General features: G+C 38.6%; 1 protein-coding gene across 5 annotated transcripts in view; it reads left to right on the top strand.

Annotated features, from left to right (window-relative positions):
- AFF2 (ALF transcription elongation factor 2) overlaps positions 1-16,237 on the top strand; it is a 327,568-nt gene that overhangs the window by 231,741 nt on the left and 79,590 nt on the right. For all 5 annotated transcript variants that reach the window (XM_050310260.1, XM_050310264.1, XM_050310262.1 and 2 more), the window contains one exon: positions 4,426-4,477. In XM_050310260.1, the coding sequence (XP_050166217.1) occupies positions 4,426-4,477 (52 nt within the window). The remainder of the gene's footprint in view (positions 1-4,425; positions 4,478-16,237) is intronic.

The raw sequence follows: 16,237 nt of genomic DNA, 5'->3' as shown, positions 1-16,237 counted from the left end.
CAGCCATTTGTCTAGCTAAATTTGTAATGTAGAAACAATCTGCTTTGGGAGCCAATTCATCCCTGGAGGAAGTGGGTATTGTAGTCAGTCAATGAGATTGCCCCTACTTACACTGCAGATAAATGTGTTGCTTTGTCACAACGTTTCTGCTTTGCAATAATTTCACATTCCAAATTATAAACCTCTGAAATTTGTAGATTACAAATGTGCTGACACAACTTCAACTGTTATAGTAAATGGCATTGCTCTAATAATGAAATAAAAAATCCTACTTAATCCCATTCTTTCCCTAAAGTGGTGTTTTGCATTAGCTATGGATGAAAAGACAAACAAGTACATGTATATTCAATAATAATGTCAGCTGGGTCAGAGAAGAATAGAAAATAAAATTAATTCATAACAGCTCTGGAGATAGCTTTCTGATACTGGCAGTTTTCTCTTTGATTTGCCCTCACTGAGAGTATTCATTGTAATTTTAACATAGCCACCAAATTAGCCTTTATTAATAGCTGTCCTGATCTTAATAACAAATATTCTATGTAATCTCCAGCCTGGGTGTTTCTGAGGTGAACAGTTATATAGAGCAGAATAGATCATATGGGTATTTACAGGGACCTCTCACTCAAGAGGGCCTAATTTCCCTTTCAGACCATCCAGATGGTGTCTCGGAGAGCTGCAGGTACAGAGCTCTTCTGTCTCAGGGCTTTGAGGCTGAAATGGGTTACCTGTCTAGATATGATGCTGAAATAGTCACCTTGGATTAAGGTTGCTGGCAATCTTAAGAAACCCTTATTGGGCTTTGAATGCAATCCGATGCTTCTTGCTTATAAATGAGAGTTAATGGAAACATTAAACACGACAAGCTACTGCGACCCATGTCTTCAGAATATTAAGCACATTTTAAAATTGTGGAAGACCATCTAGGCCTCTGTGTTCTGTCAAGTGTTACCTCTTCTAACCAGTATTCTCTGGGAGCAAGCTATTTGAAATCTTCAGCATTGTGCTTTCATTTGCCCATACTGTGCATTTTTAATTTATTCCCTAACTTCTCTGGCTACCATATATTTATTGTTGATACAATACTCAGTTTCTCTTTAATTATTCCATCTGCCAGGAGAGTGTGATGCATTTTAGAGTCTGGGTGATTTAGTTGTTTAACCTTTGAGTTTTGGAACTGAATGGGATGACATATTCTTCATTTAGCAGAACAGGCTAAGAAGAATTATATACTCCAAGTGATAAGCTTGGAACTGCTAAAGAAATACCAAAATCCAATTTTTTTCCTCTCTCTAGTCGTCTAAACATCCATTAGTCTCTTGAAGGGAACTCATAAATCCTGCAAATTTAGTTTATCTGAAACCAACTCTAACAGTTGTCCTTCCTACTAATCATGTTTTATATCAATTTTATATTTTTCAATATTCAATAAACATGTCTTGTGCTTACTGTGCTTGTTAGTAAGTGTCTGCAGTATAGGCTGTATGAGGACAGTTATTAATCAGCCATTTTGGATGGCTGTAGGGTTAGTTTAGAAAGTGTATCAATTTATCTTTTTTATGTTTTCTTCTTTGTTCTTTCCATTTATCCAATATGGAATTTCTTCTGTCCTTTTTTGGTTTATTTCTACCAGGGTATGTCAAAAAGGAATTTAACATGTAACAAATAAAAAAGAAAACAAAAAAAACCAAACACAAAAAAAACCCCACCACCCAACAGCTGAAAGAAAAAACCACACACCACCCTTTGGGTTTCATTCATGAAGAGATCCTTTGCATTATGTCTTCTTAGATCTGCATTAAAAAATAACAATAGAGGGCATTATCTAGCAGTGCTGCTTTAAAGCAGTGGATAATTTACACATTAAAGTGAGATGTAGGTTTAAAAGTAGGAGTGGAGGATTGAATTAGAGTTAAGAGTCAGAATGATATAGTCCTGTATGAAAATGGTCTCGGTTTCCTGGGGGTATTGTCCTTCTGGTGTAATGAGACTTGCAGATAACAATCAGGGACTGTGGATAGATCGAGGTACAGTGATACATTGAGAATGGCACAGCAAGTATTGGCTCTGGGGAAACAAATGGACGTGTCTGCTAGATAAACAGCATTAAAATTTTCTCTTCATCACCAAAGTCCAGGCCTCTAAAGATTAATAATTCCTGAAAAATAGTGTATTGGGTTTGCATGGCAAGGTTTTGGTAGCAGGGGGGCTTCAGGGGTGGCTTCTGTGAGAAGCTGCCAGAAGCTTCCCCCATGTCTGACAGAGACAGTGCCAGCTCCAAGACACCCACAGCTGGCAAGGGCCAAGCCCATCACAGATGCTGGTGACACCTCTGAGATAGCAGATTTGAAAAAGGGAAAGAAATGCTGTGCAACAGCAGCTGGAAAAGAGAAGTGTCAGTATGTGAAAGAAAAAGCTCTGCAAGCACCCAGGTCAGTGCAGAAGGAGGGGCAGGAGCTGCTCCCCATGCTGGAAGGAGAGGGGATGAGTGGGAAAAGTCCTCCCTATGCAGAGGAAGAAGCAGCAAAGTGTGATGAGCTGACCATAACTCCCTTCCCCATCCCTCTGCACCGATGGGGAGGAGAAGGCAGAGAGAATTGGCAGTGAAGTTGAGCCCAGGAAGAAGGGAAGCACAGGGTGAAGGTGTTTCATGATTTGATTTTATTTCTCATTGTCCTACACTGATTTCATTGCCAATCTTTCTAATTAATTTCCCCAAAGCAAGTCTGGTTTGCCTGAGATGGTAATTGCTGAGTGATCTCTCCCTGTCTGCATCTTGACCCACGAGCCTTTTGTTATGTTTTCTCTCCCCTGTCCAGACAAGGAGGTGAGAGATGGAGTAGCTTTGGTGGGCACCTGGCATCCAGCCAAGGTCAACACACCACAAATCCTGACTTTTAGAAGAATTTTTTATCCATGCTACCGTCGTACTTTTATGGGTTCACGTATTGCAGGGAGGCATCGGCCATTTATCAGGATGTTAATGACTAGTAGTTATGTGTCCAGATACTTTGTAACCACTGGGCTGCCCTACAACAGAGGTCACTGGAAGACAGATGACTTTCAAACTGGTTTAGAGATCTCCTTCACTTTCTCTTTTTAAGATCACCATCAGGGCTTCAACCACTCTGATATTTCCGCATCGGGATTATTGCCCCCTCTTTAAAATTCCTTGAGTCAGGAGGCTCCCATGATTTACTGGTAGTCTTCAAACAAAAAAAACTTCCTAACAGAGCATGCATTGATTGCTACAGTTATTTAAAGGCTAACAATAAAAAATCATAGACTTCAGTCTCCATCAAGGCAGAAAGGAAACAATAATTGCAATTTGCAAGCCTCCTGCCGTGGGTAAAGTAGCTCAGGATGGCAGAAAGGGAGCTCTGCAATTTCAGTGGCTGTCACAGCTGGGTGAGATGTGCTGATTCATTCACACGTCACTCTGCGATAAGACAATTTGTCAAGGTGAAAAGATGGGTGTGAGGTAGAAGTGTGCCCAAGGAGTGTCAGCTCTGAGGAGGACCACCAGATAGAAGCACGAATATATGGGAAGCTGTACAGGAGTTTATTTGGTAGCTGCTGCTCATGTCTCTTCAGGTTGACAGGCCTCAAAAGAAAAGACCTTTTCAGTCTCTGTAACAGCAAATAGTATGGTTTCTTACCCTGTGTATTTTTCCATGTGGTCTTGGATTTAAAAAAAAAAAACAACAAATAATATGGGTGTTAATGTGGTAATGTGCATTATTCAACTCTTTCTTTTGCCAAAGAAAAAGGAGCCATAGGGGCAGCCAAATCTTTTAGGAGCATCCTTCCCCTTTAACCAAAGGCAGGGAGCAGTCCTGGGAGACTTCTCTGTATTAAGAAATCAATAAGTAAAAATGGGGATATGAACCATCAGATTCCTACCTTGGAAAAATGTTTGCCTTTGGATACTATGCCTTTGGGACCTTTGAGAGGTCCCATCAAACCTCAACCAAGCACCTCTGACTTCCTGCTGTTCTCCATTCTGCATTCTCAGTTTGGTGAGGTGGGGATTGGTACCACTCTTAAAGAAAATCAGTGGTGCCCTAAATAAGTTTTTAGCAGCCCCAGAGCCATATTTCCCTCTGGATTTAGAAATACATGTAGGTATATATGGACTAATCACCGTGAGACAATGTGCAAATAGAAGAGGACATGAAAGAGGAACTGACGGCCAAACTTCATGATGGATTAGTCTGAAAGTCATTTGCTTTTCCCCAGCATCACACACACAAGGACTAATACATACATACATGGAGTATTCATCAGTTTACTTACCACAGGTCTGATTTTGCTGTTGTTGAACTGAAAAAGAGCTTTTCCTCTAACTTTACTGAGGTGTAGATTTAGCCCATTGTATGTGAAGTTAATTCATTAAATGTAATTCTTTATTGTCTCTCTTTTTTTCAGAATGCTTGAGGATGATCTGAAACTCAGCAGTGATGAAGATGACAATGAACAGGTAAATACATCTGATATGAAAGCATAGACCATTTAATCTTACAGTTATTTCATTGGTTGGATCTGATTGTGTGTTGCTTTACTATATTTGCATCAAAAGCATTTTGGGGTGCTGCAGAATCCATAATCTTAAATCTTGTTTGCTTCCTTCCCATGGGAGGAAACTTATTCTCACAAAGGAATGCATTTGGTCAGTTTTGTTTGTAAACTTTGTGAAGTGGATTAAATGAAACCAAAACATGTCTTACTAACCTTGGAATTAAAGACCACACATGGCATCACCCGTGTCAGCCGATGTATTCTGAATTTCTGTCCTGCATGGTACCAAGTTAACCAGGGAACAGCTTTCTGGAAGTGGGTGTAAAACGACCCCATCAGACCACCAAGACAACTACAGAGTTGGTTTGCACTTTGCAATTCATTTATACAGTTGCACACAAGAAGGCTGGGTCCATAGGTTTTTATTCCAGTCAGTGAGTAAAAAGTTGGGAGTCCACATCCAGTAGTCCAGTGATTCCCATTTGTGAGAGGGAAAAATCCTCAGCATGTAGCTGTAAATCAATACTGAAAGTCTTTCAGCCTACTTGGGATGTTAATGAAGAATCATTTTCAGAAAACTGGCTCATGTCATTCTCTATGCTTTCCACTTTATAAATATTTATGAATAATACTGGGAAAGAATGCTGGTGAAATTCATATTCTCAAAATTCTTATCAGAAGAAAAATGAAACTTTGGGTCAAATTCATCCTTCATTTTACTTTATATATGCAGTAGGCTCAAGTGTTTAAACATCTGCAATAGAGAGGAAAGTAATGCTATAATTCAGCATAGGATCATCTGTTCAGTCTGGGAAATGTTAACAATAAGTGAGTCTTTCTTTCTTATTTATTTTTAAACCACCTAAATGTTCTCCTTCAACCTACCTAATCCATCCCTTAGGGTCATGCCAGGAAAGATTTACCTTCTGGTGAAAACTGACCCCTTATTCATACAAGTATTTTTTAGCACTGAGTTAGACTTGCACTCTCATCTGAAGCCAAAGGGTCAAAATCCTGTTTTTGTGCAATGTGCTGTTGTGCAAACCTGCTGGCTTATGACACCGTCAGGTTTCCTGATCTACTGGAAATTTGCCCAGATAGTCCTGTAAAATGACACTGTGATACTGAGATGCCAAAAATACAGAAATAGAAATAAATTATCAGGTAGCAGTTACTGTTGTTTTCCTCAGCTGCTCCTCATCAGACTTGTGCTCCTTCCCCAGCTCCATTGCCATTCTGGCAGGGAGAGAAAAGATTAAAACTCTCAGCTCAGAGGCATTCTAACAGTTTACACAGCATTTCTATAAGGAAATGGAATTATTGTCTTTACACTCTTAATGATTTTTTTTCTGCCATAAACTTGCACTCAATGTGAAACACGAGCTAGCATTTACTCATTTTTATTAATAAAAACACAGTAGGTAAAAATCAAGTTTGTTTCCTTGATTTCTACTTTTGTTTCAAGGAAATTGAAATGCTTTGAGAACAGTGGTCAGTAGGGAACCCCAGGATTTGCCCTTTGAGAATTGCTAGGGACCCTTCATCTTTTACATGGCAGGGCAGTAGTGACATTGATCCATAGATGCACTTTGATCTCAACTTTTAGTGAAGGTCTACAGTATGGGCAGAGAGTTTGATCTATCAGCCTGTCTTCAGAGACTACCAGTAGTCCATTTGTCATGGTGGAGGATTGTTAGGAGCTTGGCTGCAAGAAGCAAAGCTCTTCTGTCTTCCTCCCTCACTCGTTGAACGAGCACCCTTATTTATGAACTGTCTTGAAGTTATTTAGGGGTCCGTGGGCCTCACACTCTTTCAGCTCCTTCCTTTTCTCCCTACTGCTGAGGAGGAACCCAACACACACAATAGCTCTGGTCAGTCATGTAACTAAGAAGCTGAGCTTGATTTCTGGATAGGATAGGAACTACCAAGCTGAAGTCAGTGGAGAGTATTTATTCCATAGATATTATTAGCAATGCTGTCACTGATCGTGGAGCCCAACTTTGGCATTTACCTTTCAAACCTAGTTGTGAATAACTGGCAATTGCTCCTAAAAGTTATAAATGTGATTTGGAGAACTCTCCTTAATATAAGTGTTAGGTCTCTTTTGGTTAAGGCACACATGATGATGGCCTAGGAACATATTACCAAGAAAGGAGACTGTACACTTTAATTGCATCCCAGAGGGCTTAAGAGTCTTCAGCAAGTGAGAGCTGACTGGAAAACCAACCTGCTAGTGCCAAACTGCTGCAAATTGCATAGAAACCTTGTGGGTTTGTTTTCCTGTTAGCCTTCTGGCAGTTGTGGGCCTGATGCAGAAGTTGTCAGGTGAATTTCTTTGGGCTGTGACATGCAGGAGGTCCAGTGAGGTGTTCACTGCAGGTCCCTTCAGTCTTCAGGTCTGTAAAGCTTTGGACCGTATCGATCATTGCAAATAGAGCGTGAGGCAAGTTACAGTCACTCCACCCCAAACTCCTGTTACCACTTTTTGAGCCTTGCAAGGAGAGACTCATTTGCCACCTGCATCTAAAACATGTAAACACAACCCACAGTGTCTTCAGTGCAGACACTTTGGAGCTGGGCATGTGACACGTGCTTTGTCCCATAGACAAAATGCTGGTTCTTATGTCTCATTGTGGATGATTTGGGATTAAAGACACACAGAAAACGATGGGTAAGATCTGGAATCAATTTTCATTTACAGCTGAGATGCAGTTATTGATGCTGTGCTCACAGTTCAATAAAAGATCTAAAGATACAGACCTTGTGTTTCTCTTTCAATATAAGCAGCATAATCAGTGTCAAATGTTTTCACAAAGAAAATTGTATTGACAGTTTTATTAAAATTGCTGTCTTTAAAGTTTTAAGTTATCCACAATTTGACCCACTTGAATGGTTTTTAATATGCACACTGACCAACCCAATAGATTTTTATGTCACATATTTATACCAGGTACACATCTGTTTAATGTATTATTTGAAAGATACTGTTACATTTAAGCATTGCCTGGATTGCAAACTCTTGTGGTATTGTCACTGAGAGGAATGTTGGAACATATATCAGTGTTGCATCCAGGAGTCCTAGTTGCACAGTATGCTCAGATTGGCTGCAAAAGATACAGTCAAGGCAGATGACAGGCATGCTATTAGTAAAACCATCAGATGACAAAGCATTTCAGAGATGCTAATGTTAACACTCTTCTCTGAGGAAGCTCTTAGATGGTTTTATTACTCTGTTAAAAAAATACATCAGAAATTAGGAAGAGTAGTGAAGATTCTTAATTAGTAGCTCAGTTCAGCTAAAAGAGCTTAGATAAAACACAGGTTAGTATTTTTGTTCTCTGAAGCACCTCTGTATAATTCAAATTAGCTTTGAGCTCAAAGGCATCCAAATGAGTTGTGCCTGGATACAGTATTTTAAGTAGCTGAGGTGTACCCAATTTTCTTGAACCAGCTCCTCTTTGTTCTTCTGCCTAAGGAATAGTCCTGTTAACCTTTTAAATGTGTGCTTAATTTAAAGCACAATGCTAGCATTCTGTGTGTTTTTGAACCAAAAAAACTTTGATACTAGTTACAGACCTGCTCCATTTTCAGTATTTTATGTGTATAGTGGTTTTGGCAAAACAAATCAATAAGATGTTTTTTCTTTTCTATTTGATTTTTTTTCTTCCTTCCCTTAGTAATTACCACTTTATTGCCACTTCTCTGATAACCCTACAAACAGGAGACATGTGTGTAATTCATGGCCCTGCACTTTCATTTGTATTTTACACAAAGATAATTCTTTTTTGCTAGGTTAGCATTAGGTAATTCCATTCAAAATGTTTGACTTTGTGTCTGAGTCTAAAAAGGTGATCAGCCATAGGCTGAGCTTTGAATTCTTAAAATACCTGCTGAGCTTTCAAAGCCTTTATTCAGGTTAATTTTTTTAAAGTTTATGAAGTTCTAAGGCATAATATGCCTTCATCATATCACGTAAACACTTTTGAAGTGCAACAGTGACCACTTTCCTTCTAACAATAGATATCCTTTCCTGTTGTGTTTTTTCCCATTTTTTAGCTGCATCCTGAACAAGCTGTTTACCTCCCCAAGGTTTCTCTACATTTCCATTTACTTTGTTATCAGCAGAAAGGCTGAAGAACAGCTCTTCAGTAATGACATCAATACTGCACACACAGTGAGAGAGGTCATCTTGTCAAAGCTATAGAAAAATCAGATGGATTAGGATGAAACTAGGTGCAAAATAACTTTGATAGAGTCTTTTAATGTAAACAGTTTATCTGTCATTGGGTTCCATTGAAATCCCAGAGAGGTGCAGCATCAGTTGTAGCCACAGCAGCATGTGTTGTGATAAAGAACACACATTCCAGTGTTTGAGATCCACAGCCACATTTTATAATTGTAGGGAAATGTTTCCATTAAGCCATTAATGAAAACAGAAGCTGTTAGGATGATAGAGTCGTTCTCCAACCTTGTCAGTCTTTAACCAAGAAAAATCCTTTCGTGCAGGTATGTCCCTCCTTGCTACCTCAGTCCATTTTAATTGGTATTCAAATTATTTTATTCTCCACAACACTAGTTGAAACAGCAATGTATCATCAACTGTAAGTTAATACTCCAGCTTCTGTTAGGCAAATCTTTGGTGGCAGGAGATTTGATGACTGATGTATCTAAGGTTATAATTCACATGGTAATGACATAGGTCCATGTAATTTGTTTATTATCAGCAGAAGCTTTCAGTAACCACTCTGAGATCTGGGCTGAGCTTTCTGCAAAAAGCACTGAAATAAGTGGCATTATCAAAAGCTTTTAACTCGTTCAAATTCACAGAATCACGTGTAATTTTTTTCCACACGTGTTGTTATTTTGGAGGCCATCCATCAGTGAGGAAGGGGATTAATACAGCCCTGAGGAAAAATGGTTGCTGTGGAGTGCACAGTACTCCAGATCAACAAGAAGGAGTTTGCCCCTGCAGGCTGCAGCCCTGCTCTTACCTGGGCTCTGGGGCAGCAGCTGCCCAGACCATCACAGGAGCTGGAGCAATTGCTGTTGAGAGAAAAACCAGACTTGGCCACGCAGTCCTGTAAAAAAAATCTGAAGTCTGTGATACCTGCAGGCTGTCTCAGTGGTCAACACTCACTAATCTGACCACACAGGACACATTTATCTCCCTGTTCTCCTCCAAAGGATAGTGTGATTGTTATCATGAATGTCTTGTGAAGCATTTTGGTAAAGAATGTGTCTGGCTTTCTTACACTGGCCATCTGCAGTGTCACTCTTCTGTAAAAGCCCAAGCAACCATCTGTGAACTTCAAAATCTGAATTCCTGGGAGTTTTTTACACCAGTAAAGGATAGTGCTAGTGCTGGGTTTGAGACAGGGAGGATTGCAGAAGGCTGAAGGAGGAACTCATAGGTGGCCAGAACAAGTGTAAAGTAGGTGCTGAAAAGGGCATGATAAATCCAGTAATTAGCTTCTGTCAGCCAGAATAAGGGGAGAAGAAGTGAAAGTTGATCTCCCCTGGAGATATTCCAGGAGGAGAACAGTAATGAAAACTAAACACCTTAATTTTTCTTACGATGAATTCATCTGCCACTGCAAGGTTTGCCGGGGTTGGAGGTGCTCCGTTCTGTGCTGGCAGGATGAATCTTCCCAGAACAGATCTGCCTGTGCACAGGGACAGGTCAGGACCACTGTGAGACAGTGCAATTGATTTGAGCAGGGTGCTCTCATGGAGAGTGTGCCTGCTTTACAAAATTACCAATTTCATGGCAATACTATTACGTGTAATTTTTGGAGCTGTGCAATTTAGTAATTGGCTAAGTCAACTGAGCAATGTACTAAACAGGTCCAAGGTCAGCAAAGAGTTATTTCATGTGTGTTTGCTTCTGTTGTCTCTGCTGCCTGCTTATAATAGATTTAACATTCAGTATGGATGTAGTGTTGGGTATAAATTAAAATCCCTAAAGTCTTTAGTACTGTGCAGGAAATAAATGGTCAGGACAAACAGTAGCACCATCAATTCACTGCCACTACTGGTACTCTGTGACTCTGCCCTTTTGCTTCTCAGGTCTAGGGAACTATCCATTTGTTTAGAGTGGAGAGAAGACTAAGGATAGGTTGGAATCCCAAAGGAATGAGATACAGGCCTTTGCCACAAGGAAAATCTAAGGGCATAAACTGCAGATAAGCTGTTTCCGAGATGTCTGCCTGTTCTTTCCATTTTGACACAGAAAGTTACATGAACATTGCATAATTAACAGTTGGATATTACATTCTAAAAGTACACCTGGTGCATCTGTCTACCTGTCTATCTACCTATCTATCTATCTATCTATCTATCTATCTATCTATCTATCTATCTGTCTATCTATCTGTCTTTCCATACTGTATTTATAAGACCACAGAATATCATCCCTCTTCAGGTTAAGTTTCAGAGATACAAAGGATTGCTCTCCTGCTAGAACTGGGAAACTGAAGAACACACAGGTTGTTGTGACTGTCTGCAGCTGGGCAGTAAGGTCACAGGGTATTCTTTGAAACAAGCCTTTTGCTGCTTATTTCTTGAAGGAGCTTAGAGAAGCTTTTTGTTTCTCTTATAAAGGTCTTCTGACCTTTTCTGTGTTTCTTTTGCCTCCTCAAATTTTTTAATCATGCAGTTAACATGTTGAAATGTGACTATGGAGTAAACCCAACAAATAATGGATTTTTTTATTATTTATTAGCCATCTGGAGGCAGCACACATATTTTAGAAAAATCATCAGTAAATAAGAGGATGACAAATATTGAGTTTTATTCCCAGCTACACTTTTCTCTGTTTCTTTAAAAAAATCCATATAGAATAGTTTTTCAAGAATTGGAAGTGGCTGCATTTTTTCATTGCACACTTCTTTAGTTTGATTTCCACCGTTGGCCTGATGGAAAACAGGGATTTGGGAAAAACTGTTGACAGAAGCCCACATATCTGTGTTGTTGCTCAATTAAAAGCATTTTGCTTACACCAAGGATGAAGGTGACTCCTAAACCACAGACAGACTGTTTTAGATTTGGTCAGTTAAACTCTGTTTTTTCATTTTGCCCAGCCTCCACTGCAACAATTGAAATGAAATTTCCAGTATTTCAGGTGTTCCTGATGATCTCTCTGTGAAGCCATGAAGGTTACTGCATTGCTCAAAGCAAAGATGAGGAGCTCTCTGTGGTTCATACACAGCGAGAGTTCAATGAACCGTTCTGATTTGTGGATACCACATGCTTGGTGACTTGATATTTCAAAAAAAAAAAAATGGATTTTAGCTGATCCATCCCACATATTTGACTTCTGAAGGAAAAATACTCGTTTTCTAAAATTATAACATGAGAAGGAGAGTATCTTCTCCATTGTTTTTGGTCCTGGATACAGCATTGCTGGGCTTTTTGTCCTCGAGGTGAGACAGAATCGAAACATCACACACAGAATCTCAAATACAAGGTTGCCAACTTCGTGTCAAAGGCAATTAGCAAGAAAGAAATACAATCTCCTCTGTTGACATTAGGGGACAGGTAGAGGAGAGTGTAACCAAGGAAGTAAAGAAGGAAGAAAAACAAGGAACACAACACACATATTTATACACACACTGATCCATCAGCCCTTGGGTTTGGGCTCTCAGATTCTCAGCACAATCCTGGATGGTTTGTTTGCTACACACCACATTCTTCTCCTCCCCAGGAATTTGTATTTAGCTCTGTGTCATTACAGAACCAGAGCACAGTGCAGTGGAGTTGATAAGTCATGGTTCTGGGTTTGTTATTTAGGATCATAGATGAGGAATTGTGTATGGATAAGACCATGGTATAACTTTCAAGACAAATTATAATCTACAAGGAGATATGGATATATAGATATATATAACTACCTATACAATTCAACTAATGTGGAAAGTATCTTTGTTTTTATTTGCTTTGAGGCTCAGCAATTGCCTTAGGTGGCTGATCACTGCCTCTGGACTAAGAGGCTGAGGAGACATTCTTACAAAAATATTTTTGTCTGATCTCAATTTCTCAAAATCAAACAGTTTTCCATGAAAATCCTGGATTTTCAGTTATACAGTGGAAAATATTTTTTTTCTTTGGATAGCAGACACTTCCCTTGTAATATTTCACCAAAAATATAATTTGCCTTTTGCAGATGCCAACTATTTCACTTTTTTATTCTTAAGCCATCCTCTTGTCAGTTCATTCTCATCAGGGCTTTGTAATGTAGGAAAGTTGTGCTGACTGGAATACTTTGTCTGGTTCATTCTATCCAAAAGCCAGTCTGCTAATTGATAGGAATGAGGAAAAGCATGATTTTTCCCATTTTATATTCCTTACGTACAATCTGTAAGCAGTTTTTGCCTATCCCCATGTTTAATCTTTTGTGTAATAATTAAATACCTTCTAACAAAATAAGTTTATGGGTAAATCTACACTACAGAAAGCACAAGAAAGCACAATGTAAGTGTTTTCTAAGTAATGGTAAAACAACTAGCACAAAGATCAGATATAGAGGTAGGAGTCATTCACAGCTACAAAAATCACAGTAAAACACCCTTGGGCAAATATTCTCTGGGTCTTACTGCTTTCCATGTATTCTTCATCTTCTTCCTTCTTATTCAACACTGGAGTCAGCTGTTCAAATAAGGTCTCAGAGAGCAGAAGCACAATTATAGAGAGGCCATAATTGTTAAAAAAAAATCAGAAGAAAATTACAAATTAAAGTAGAATGATTGTCTAGTTCACACTGGCTTCCATTTTCTAATCATCCTAAATTATTTTAATGCATGTTTTCAAGCTCAAAATTAGCAAAGGTCCCATGATGTAATTCTCCTAACACCCATTGACTATTACATTATACCAGTCCAAATTCATTCCAATCTTTTGCTGCATCATCTCTCACTTAGGGCACATATATCATGGTTTAGGGACCTCCTACTTGCTCTGCTTCTAGATAGTGCTTTTAATATATGAAGTTTAGGAATCATTGTGAGGTTAAAACCAGTTTCTTACTTGTAAAGGCCTAGATAAAAAAAATATAAGATTAAAAAAAATAACTCTTAAAACATGTTTGTCTTTGAAATACCTTAAATTAATAATCAAAAGCTTGCATCAAGTCTAAAACAAATCAAACTCAGTCATGAAGATGAGAAACAGGAATTATTAACTGAGTAGCGAGGCTGATGGAGACTCAATGAGATCATTTTGTTCAAAGATTAAAGGCGATGAACACTGAAATAGTTGAGGAGGATGGCTATGAACACATCTGACTGGAGCTGCTAAATTCAGTAATGATCAAAAGTTAATTATCAAAGCACAGAGAACTACTCAACACAGACAATTTGAGTCAATAGCTAAGCAGCCCAGAAAAGAAGTAATTTGGGAGAAGTATTTTCCTATAATGAAGTTATATAAAAGACGTACATTTCAAAGAAACCTGCCTAAAACAAGATTGCATTCTTCCTGATCAGAGAAAAATAATTAGCTCTAATTGACAGACCTGCTGCACACCAAATATTTTCAAACAATATGTTTCTGCATCAAAGCTTAACGTGTAGAGTTACTCAATGTCACTTTGATTTTGCCTTCCTTTATCTTCCGCCACTGGGCATGCTCGTGATATCACAACAAATACGCTTTGAAAAATGAATGAGCAACACCTGCAAGACAAATAAAAGCAGAAGGACAGATCCTGGATTTCTTTCTCAGATGGAATCCCTGATGTGTTCTGTGCTGTGTTTAACATCACCGTGATCCCACTCGGAGGCAAAGTGAATCATTTGTAATAGGAAATGACCAGTTGCCTAATGATCCAACATTAAACTAGGCTGGCATGTAGATTAACCTGAGCATTTGCAATTTTAGTTTTGTATAGGCAAGTATTTGTGTGGAGGACACTGTCCCTCCAGCATGTGCCTTTTCTTAAGAGTTAGGAAAGTGCCTTTTCCTCGTAACAGAGGAAAGAAAATGTGAAATTCTCCATTTGAAAATCTAAGGAAAGATATGTGCTAGAATGTTCATGGTCCAAGAAAATAAAATATATCTATTATTTTTTACTATCTAAAGCTGCTACATTTCTTTCAGCGTAAACAGTTGCCATCGATGCAGCTAAGTGGTCAAAAATCAAACATCCAGTTTAGACTCTGCTCTTCAATATTCTATGACTTTGACATTGCCAGTTCTCACTCCCTGAAATATCTTCATCTTCTTTAATCTTTCATGTAAACAGTTTAGTTCACACCATCACGCACATGCTCTCCAGAATATCTTCTGCTGTATTTTGTATTAAATCGACTGCATTATCATTATTTACTTTTGATCCTAGACACTCTCCACTCCTCTGTTTTCTCTTCTTCAGCTCTATTTTGATACCAGGTTTTGTGTAGTGGTTTTTGAATAATTCAGGGGAAAAATTGATTTAGATGCAAGTTTCACATGCTTGAACTCAGGATTGTTATAGTCCAGCTTATTTGGTATATCGTCAAGCAAAATACCACTGTTGAGTCAAAAAGAACTTCTGACATTGTGGAAGGATGTTTATAAGCTTTAAAAATAATTTTAGTCTCCTGAAGGATGGGACTGCAACTTGGCATTTAGTGGGAGGCTTGGGAAACTGAAATGTCACTTTTGATGTGTTTTAATCCATTTTAAATGAAGCATTTGTGTGTTTTTACATGTAGCGTATTACTTAGAAGGTTTCTTAATAACATGCTTCTGACTCTGCATTTGGAAGCGGCCGCTGAAAAAGTGAGATTTGGGAGAGAATCATTGGAAGGAGACAAAATTCACATATCTCACTATTGAGGCAGGAACCTCATTTCATCATAGGCTTGTTTGAGACAGCATAATTAGGTTTGGGTCTGTAACACTTACTTGTGCAATCTGAATTTTACCATTTCCTGGGGTTGAAGATTTACTCTACTGTACAATTGAAGTAATTGATTCCTATCATGAATTCATTGATTTATTCTTTAGATGGAAAATATAATCCAAGTGAAACAAAAACATTTTTCTTAGCGTGCTGGGAGTGAGCCTGGAGGGTTGCTGTTGCCCCATCCAAGCTCTTATAAGCTCTCATTCTTTCTCCCAAATTTTAAGCTTCCTATGTTTTTCCAAATTTTCCAAATTTTAAGATTTCTATGGATTTAAACATGGATTTTGCCTTTGCTATCACTGGAGGCAAAACTGCCAAAAGAGCAGGTATTTTTCAAAAACTAGCCCCATCATAGAGCCCAAAGGAAAACTCACTCTGACAAAATTTGGAACCCAGTTGTGCAGGTCCCAGAGGTTTCAAAAGTTCATCAGTTTTCATAAAGGATTTAATTTGTCAAGGCTTATGTGAGAATTTTTCAGAACCACTAATATTAGCAGTTACTGTGTAGAAACCATTTTATTTCCATCCCTAAGCATAGCAGAGGTTAAAGTTCCTCACCAAAACCCTTCTTTTAATTCTTGGTAACCTGCATAAAAATATCTCCAGAGGTAATTAGGAACTAAAACTCTCCTTCCTATAATAGGTTTATGGATCAGTTGTCTTTAATTCTGCCTTTCACCACTCTCCATGCTTGTAATCTCACTAACCATCTGACTGCTTTCCACCTTTAAATCTATTACAGTCTGGTTCTGCAAACACAAGGAGGAATTCTCCAAAAGGGTACTACAACACTAGTTTATCTGATGGTGGTGTTTCCAGCCCTCTTCCTTTAAAATGTTA

Source organism: Myiozetetes cayanensis, unplaced genomic scaffold (assembly GCF_022539395.1).
Source record: "Myiozetetes cayanensis isolate MyiCay16 unplaced genomic scaffold, myiCay2020 scf15, whole genome shotgun sequence".
NCBI classification, from domain to species: domain Eukaryota; kingdom Metazoa; phylum Chordata; class Aves; order Passeriformes; family Tyrannidae; genus Myiozetetes; species Myiozetetes cayanensis.
The sequence above is the reverse complement of the archived record's forward strand: the minus strand, read 5'-3'. Positions and strand labels throughout refer to the sequence as shown.